The sequence below is a fragment of the Cyanistes caeruleus genome, unplaced genomic scaffold (genome assembly GCF_971803275.1).
Source record: "Cyanistes caeruleus unplaced genomic scaffold, bCyaCae1.hap1.1 HAP1_SCAFFOLD_233, whole genome shotgun sequence".
NCBI lineage: Eukaryota > Metazoa > Chordata > Aves > Passeriformes > Paridae > Cyanistes > Cyanistes caeruleus.
The window spans coordinates 83006-90677 of record NW_028256016.1 but is presented as its reverse complement, the minus strand read 5'-3'; the positions used below and the strand labels follow the sequence as shown (position 1 = coordinate 90677).

The 7672-nt window shown below is 59.5% G+C and overlaps 1 protein-coding gene across 1 annotated transcript; it reads right to left on the bottom strand.

The window, feature by feature from the left end:
* Window positions 1–269: 269 nt before the first annotated feature.
* LOC147645541 (serine/threonine-protein kinase pim-1-like) lies at window positions 270–6621 on the bottom strand. Its single transcript, XM_086874494.1, has 3 exons — window positions 6529–6621; window positions 5766–6132; window positions 270–280 (listed from the first exon to the last, which is right to left on the bottom strand). Exons 1-3 carry the CDS (start codon window positions 6619–6621, stop codon window positions 270–272), a joined length of 471 nt encoding a protein of 156 aa, XP_086730620.1.
* Window positions 6622–7672: the final 1051 nt, after the last annotated feature.

Here is a 7672-nt window from a genome sequence, read left to right as displayed (position 1 = left end):
AATTCCCTTCATTAATTACTTGGTCACTATTTCTCCCTCTTTATGCTAATTACACATATTTTTAGTCCTTTGATCATCATTTTTATCATTTTCTCAGACAGGGTAAAAGGGGCCACTTTGGGGTCCATGGGGACTTTTCTGAGGAACATTTGGGGCAGTTTTGGGTCGGGGGACGGAACTTAGAGAGAACTTGGGGGTCTGGAGGACACATGGGGAGCCGGGAGGGCACTTGGAGCGGCATTTAGGGATTCTGTGAGACAATTCGGGGTTCAGGGGAGCACTTGGGGGTCCAGGGGGGCACTTGGAGGTCAGGGAGGGGAATCTGGGGGCCCTTCGGGGTCCGGGCGGGCACTTGGGGGGCTGTAACAGGGAATCTCTGGGTCGCGGGGGATGATGGGAGTTGTAGGCGCCGGTATAATGAAGCTTCATGGGGCCGCGGAGCATGACGGGAGTTGGAGACGCAGCTCCAATGGGTTCCGGTGAGGTGCGGGGCATGACGGGAGATGAAGTCCCGCCCGGAATAGCGCTCTATGGGCGCCGCGGAGCATGATGGGAGCTGTAGTCCCGGAAGTGGCTCGGAAGGCGCGTTCGGCGGTGTGGGGAAGCGCTTGGAGAACAGTTTTGCATCCGAGTCGTGGCTGCAGGTGCTTTGGGCGAATGTACACGGCTCGGGAGCACTTGGGGGGAACCTGGGGAGCTGTAACCGGGCTCTTTAGGGCGCGGGGCACGGCAGGAGGTTTGGGCGTGGAACTGTGTTGTGGGATGATGGGAGATGAATTCCCAGGAGTGGCTGGAAGGGGAATCTGTGGGGTCGGGAGCATTCAGGGATCCAGGGACGCTTTGGGGGGTCCCGAACGGGCGCTGAGGGGGCACTCGGGGATCCTGAAGGGTCTGGGGGACACATGGGACATATGGGGGGCGATCCCGGGGTTCTGGGGAGTGCAGGGCATATTCCCAGTTCCTCACAACCTGGTCTCAATTGCCCCCTGGAGGCTCCTACTGACTGCCAGTCTGATCCCAGTATGATCCCAGTATGATGTCAGTACACAGCCAGTGCAATCTCAGCCACTGCCAGGATGATCCCAGTACAAACCAGTCCCTGCCAGTGCTGCCACTCCTGGGATCCCCCAGCCCTCTCTGTGTTCCCCCCTCCCACATCTCCCCAGAGGAGCCCCAAGGGCTGGCAGTCCCCAGCCAGGGTCCCCAGCCAGCCCCAGGTTGGATCTGCAGCCCCCAATTTTCCCAGTTTCCCTCTCCTTTTCCCCGGGCCGGGTTCCCCCCGTCCCCAGCGGGTGGGAGCAGCGGAGAGCCCCGCGCTGCCATCCCGACCTGTCCCGGCTCCATCCCCGCTCCTGCCGTGGGCTGTGAGGGGTTTGGGAACGGGGCACCGAGGGTGTCACTGCTCCTGGGGGAGGAGGTGGAGGGATGGAAGAGGAGAGAGGAAGAAGGAGAGAGAGAAGGGATGGAAGTAGGAGAAGGAGGTGGGGTTAGGGAGGAAGAGGAGGAGGAAGGATGGAAGGGGAGGAGAGGGAGGAAGAGGAGGGACAAAGGAGGATCAGGGAAAGGAGAAGGAACCACAAGGTTGAGCACTCCTTGAATTCATAGCCCCCTCCTGTGGGATCATCACCCACCATCCCACAGGTGATGGGGGAGTGGGAGCTTTGCCCGGATATTCTGGGGGGGTCCCTGGGTTGGGTTTATTTTGCGGGGGGGGATGTTTGGAGAATGTGGAACTCCAAAGCTGAGTGGAAAATCCTACTTGGGGGGACATTGGGGGGTCTCACCATCCCTAAGTGGGGAAATGGAAACAGGGGGAACTTTTTGGATTCCTGGCACTCCCAGCAGCCTGGGGATGGTAGGGACTGAGCAGACAGGTTGTCCCCAGTACAAGCTTGACTCCCAGCAGCTGGGACAGGTGGGAACCCTTGAACCTTCTCTCCTTGAAGACAGGGGAGACTAGAGATGGGGAACTCCTGGGAGGCATTTTCAGAGCTGAATATTGGTGTTTTTTGGAGGTTTTATGGACCCCAGATGTCCGGTGACTTCTAGAGATGAGCTTGGACAGAGGGACCTGCAAACTCAATGTCCTCATCCCTTGTATTTCCCCAAACCAGGATTTCCCATTCCCAAACCTTGGCTGGATGGAGAAGGAGGCTGTGAGGAAGATGCCCCAGGACACCCAGGCAGGTGAGGAGGAAGTCAGTGCCCCTTTCCCCCTCTCTCCTGCTCCATCTCCCAGCCCAGCCTGGCCCCCGGCTGCAGGACAACCCCGCTGCCGACGCCGTCCTGCCGGGGACGCACTGGGGGGATCTCCTTCCCCTTCCCTCTGGCACGGAGGCAAATCCCATCCTCTCCTTGTCCTTGCTCCCCCAGACAAGGAGCTGAGGATGGAGACCAGGGAGAACAAATCCCCACAGGAGAACCTCATGGAAGAGGCTGTTTTGAGCAGCTCTACGGCACAGGAATCCAATGGGGAGGAAAATCCCCAGAGATCCCACAGGAGGAGGGGCTCCAAACCCATCCCAGGGTGCTCTGAGGAGGAAAGACCCACCCTGTGCCGGGAAGGCGGCCAAAGATCCAGCCAGGGCTCTGAGCTGGTGGTCCATGAGCAGCTTCAGGATGGGGAGAAGCCCTACAAGTGCTTGGAGTGTGGGAAGAGCTTCAGACAGAGGAAAACCCTGATCCGTCACCAGATGATCCACACTGGGGAATGGCCCTACGAGTGTGGGGAATGTGGGAAGGGCTTCAGCTGCAGCTCCCACCTCATCATCCACCAGCGCATCCACACTGGGGAGAGGCCCTACGAGTGTCCCGAGTGTGGGAAGAGGTTTCAGACCAGCTCCACTCTCCTCAGGCACCAGCGGATTCACACGGATGAGAGGCCCTTCCGCTGCCCCGACTGCAGGAAGGGCTTCAAGCAGAACTACACCCTCATCACCCACCGGCGCATCCACACTGGGGAGAGGCCCTACAGGTGTGGGGAATGTGGGAAGAGCTTCAGCCGGAACTCCAGCCTGATCTGCCACCAGAGGATCCACACCGGGGAACAGCCCTATGAGTGTGGGGAATGTGGGATGACCTTCAGCCGGAGGTCCCATCTGACCATCCACCAGATGATCCACACTGGGGAGAGGCCCTACGAGTGTCCCCAGTGTGGGAAGAGGTTTCAGACCAGCTCCCATCTCCTCGAGCACCAGCGGATTCACACGGATGAGAGGCCCTTCCGCTGCCCCGAGTGCAGGAAGGGCTTCAAGCACAACTCCCACCTCATCACCCACCGGCGCATCCACACTGGGGAGAGGCCCTACGAGTGTGGGGAATGTGGGAAGAGCTTCAGCCACAGCTCCAGCCTCAACACCCACAAACGCCTCCACACTGGGGAGACACCCTACGAGTGTCCCCTGTGTGGGAAGAGCTTCACCTGGAGATCTAGCTTGACCCAACACCAACGGCAGCACCAGTAAGGGAAGCTCTGCAAATGCCCCGAAGTACAGGAAGAGCTTTGTGCACTGCTCCAGCTTCATCCCCCCTTGGAAAATTCAAGTTTGGCAGAGACCTGGTGATCCATGTTCCCTGTGATCCATGCTGGGGACACACCTGTACCTTTTCCTGCCTATGGCAATGACATGATGTGGAATCAAAGAACGGGAAGGTCTGGCCATGGCCCTTTTGTTATATTCAATCCCATCTCAGGTCATTGCCAGGGGCAGGTGTTTGGGGTTAGGTGTCTTTTTTTTTTTTAATTCTGGATTGCCTGTGGAATTTTTACCCATTAGTTGTGGGGACAGCCTAACTGTGGGTACTTGGTGGGTGCTTGACAAAAGGCAAAGAGTTTGGCCTGGCCTAGGGAGGGAAGGGGGGCAGGAAAAGAGGAGAGCGGGGACAGTTTGGGGGGCTTTCTTCAGCTTCGGAGAAGGACACTTTGGGTGCAGAGATGCTGCGGTGGGCACAAGAGAATTTCGCCATCACCCAGACGGAGCTGCTGCTGCTTCTCCTTCTCCCCTCTTTGTTGGTGGCCTCGCACCCCCATCCTGCCGGGACGTGTGGCAGTGCCAGGCACCGCCGTGGAGCTGCTGATCCACCTCAGCCACTGGCCCAGGATCTCAGCTCATCCCTGCTGTTCCAGCTGAGCGTTCCTCAGAGCCCTGCAGGAGCACCGGGACTGCCCGCCCGAGGGGGTTTGTGAAAACAAAGCCTCTCCTCCATCCCGTCTCAGCCGAGAAAGCTGTCACAGGGCCCCCTGGTTCTGTTTTCTTGTTAATGCTGTAGTTATTGTTGTTTGTTTGCCTGGTAATAAATTCTAATAAAGAACTGTTATTCCTATCCTCAGATCTCTGCCTGAAAGCCCCTTGATTTCAGAATTATAATAATATAGAGGGAGGGGGTCTACGTTTTCATTCCAGGGGAGGCCCCTGCCCTCCCTAGCAGACACCTGTCCTCCAAAACAAAGACAGATGGGGAGTTTCTCCATCCTCCTTACCCTTGTGGGGCCAGCAGTGCTCTTGGTTCCTCATGCTCTTTTTGTGGGGCCTTTTGTGTCTGTGCCCCTCCGACTTAGGGGGACATGGGATATTTGCTGCCCCCTTTCTGCTTCTGGGAAGCCTGTGCGGGCTCTTTGTCCCTCTCTGATTTGGGGGTTGCCAGTGTTGTCACCATCCCGGCAGGCCCCGGCCGCTCTTTGTCCTTTGCCAGGCCAGGGGTGTTCTCCGTCCCCTTGCAATTTGTGGGGCTGGCACAGGCACAATTCCCCTCCTCTTTGGGGGGGCTGGCAGTCTCCCCTTCCCCCGCTGACTTGGGGGATGCTCTGGGCTACATCCATCTCTTAGTTTGGGTTGCGAGGTATTTATCTCCCTTCAGTTTGGGGGGCCCGGGGATCGCCTCCATCCTCCTCCAGTTTTGAGGGGCCTGGGAGAAGTCTCTGTCTCCCACCGATTTGGGGGAACTGGTGCAGGCTCCACCCCCCTCTGATTTTGAGGGACAACCTGGAGAAAAGGCACCAAAAGCTTGACAAAGGCTGAAGGGAACGCTCTGATTACCCCTTTTGCCCAGAGGTTCCCTTAGCTGAAGTTGCTAACCAGGACAAAAGTTCCAGGCCCGCAGTGGGTTTTGGGTTGTTTTATTTCCTGGGCCCTCAGTCCTGCGTGGGACACGGGAACTGGGTGCTGCAGAGGCTGTGCCAAGGCATCAGAAATGCCCACCCAGCACCCAAGGGTGGTAGAAGATCTGCTCCAGCACTGGCCGGTCCATGGGGTGCTTGGACAAACAGCAGCGGATCAGATGTTGGCACTCTGGGGAGAGAAGGCAGAAAGCGGCGCTCACTTGCAGAAGGCTCCTGCCCAGCTGCTCCCGGCGCCTGCAGAAGCCGGGCCACGCTGCGTGTGCTGGGAGCTGCCCTTGGCGGGAGAGCGGCACGGCAGGACAAGCGTCCCCTCCTTCAGCCAAGCGTGCCACACCCAGCCTGCCACGGGCCACCTGCTGCAGCCGGCCCTTGAGGGCACATGGACGTCCCGCGCAGCTGCGGGATGGCCGGGCTGGGCTGCGCGGTGCCACCTGCCAAAGCCTGCCTTCTTCAGGCCGCGTACCAACCTGGAGAGACCTATTGCGGGGAGAAGAGCTGCCCCAACACAATGTCACACTCGTTCTCGAAGGGCAGGGACCCACACACCATCTCCAACATCTGGCTGAATGTCGCACCCCGTGGCCCAGGAGGGAATGGGGCTGTGCAGTGCCTGGCACTGGGAGCAGGGCCCGCGCTCTGGGCTCACCGGCAAACTGTGCAAAGGCCCGCTCCTGGAGGAAGGTGCCGCAACCGAAGTCAATCAGCTTCAGGTCGCCAGTCTCCGGGTTGACGAGGAGGTTCTCTGGCTTGATGTCCCCGTGCAGGACACCACAGGCGGTGCAGTGCCACACAGACTCCAGCACCTGCCAGAAAAGCCAGCGTGCCGCCTCCTCGCTCAGGAACTCTTGCTCCAGCAGGATGTGCAAGAGATCCCGAGATTGCTCCGGATGCTCCATCACCAGCACGAAGCTGTCAGGCAGCTGGAACCAGTCAAGGAGCTGGATGATTCTGCAACGGCCAAAGCCCACCTTCTCCATCAGCATGATCTCCAGTGGAACACAGGTGCCGTCGGGCTGTGAGGAGGAGACAATGCCTCCATCACAGGGCCTGATGCTGCCAGGAACCCCTTAAGTGCCCGCCAGTGCAGTGGCCACAGCCAGCACTGGCCACCTTGCTCTGACCTGCTTCTAGGCTGCTCTCAGAAGCCCTGGCCTGGCCTGGGAATGCCCCTCCAGAGCCCCATGGGAGCCTCAGAAAGCTCCTCAGGTCTCACCTGCTGGTACAGAAGTCTCGTTGGTATTTGGTGGCTGTATGGGAGCAGCTTCCTGGAGATGGAGGAAACTCCCTGTTCCCTCAGGAATTGTCTCCTCCACCAGGCACGGGCTGTTGCCAGCTGGCAAATCCAGCACCGTCACCTGGGAGCTGTGGTCCGGCAGCTGCTGGCTCCAGGACACTTGCTGCTCCTCCACCTGCTCCTGAGATGGCTCCCCTGGATCGGGCTGGGCTCCCACTTGGACCTGCGGGCTTTCCCTGGCCATGTCAGTGCTCAGGGTCACGCCCATGTTGTTGAAGTCCAAGGGTCCAAGGAAGCTGGGAGACCTGTCACTGGGCTCTGCACCTTTTGCAGGCTGACAGGTCTGGCTGAGCCTCTCTGAGGGATGGAGGCTGTCAGAGATAGCGGAGGCTCCTGGCACCATGGACATTCTCTGACAGCCTGAGCTTCTTGCACGGATGGCGGGTCTTCTCTGCTGTGCCATCCTTGCAAGGCTTGAGGCTCTCCCAAGGATGGCCAGTCTTGCTGAGAGCAGCCTCCTGAAGGGATGGTGGCTTCTGGAGAAGCTGGGCGAGCCACAGCAGGGCAGGTGGCCTCACCTCATCAGCTTCTCCAGTTCTTTCCACAACGCCTGCCACATCCCAAAGAAGAGCGGCACAGATGTCCCATTGCGTGCCCAGTGCCGGATCATCACTTCCTGCAGCTCTTGGGCCACTGCCATGCAGGGACCGCAGCTGCAGGAGCTCTCCAGAGGGCTTGCGGGAGCACCTGGCCGCCGGCGAGGGGTGGCCCGAGGCCTGGAGAACCTGGGAGCTGCAGGGGCTGCTCAGTTCCTCCATGGGCCTCTGGGCCTAACCCTGGGGCGCTTCCTCGTCTGCCGCCTCCGTGGTTGCCGGTGGCCACCGGCCCAGCAGACAGCCACAGTGGCCAGCAGCAGGACAAGGGCAGCCATCAGGACGCCACCGTCACCCATGGCTACGGCACGTCCCATGGCGACTGCACTGGCAGCTGCGGGGGCTGGCCCGGTTTATATAGGGCTGGCGCGGTGATGTCACAGTGCTGTGGCCAGCACAGCTGTGTGACATCACAGCCCTGCATCACACCAGAGCACTCAGCCCCTTTGTGACATCACGGCCCCACCCAATTCAGGGATCACAGCCCTGGCTCATCCCTGAACATGAACATGGCCTGGAAAAGCCTGGAAATCAGAACCGGACCTCAGCCCCTTGCAATGAATCCTTCCCTGGAGCAAGCGGCAGCACATCAGGAAGAGTGCTGCTGCCACCTGTGTCAAGCCCCGGCTCCGAGGACGCTGCAGCGGCACCAACTTCAAACAACCA

Excerpts from the sequence above, each read along its gene's own strand:
- LOC147645541 (XM_086874494.1), bottom strand. The coding sequence starts at position 6,621 with ATGGGCGTGACCCTGAGCACTGACATGGCCAGGGAAAGCCCGCAGGTC. Across the intron at positions 6,133-6,528 it reads GGGAGCCATCTCAGGAGCAG|CCCGACGGCACCTGTGTTCC; the intron begins GTGGAGGAGCAG and ends TCCTCCTCACAG.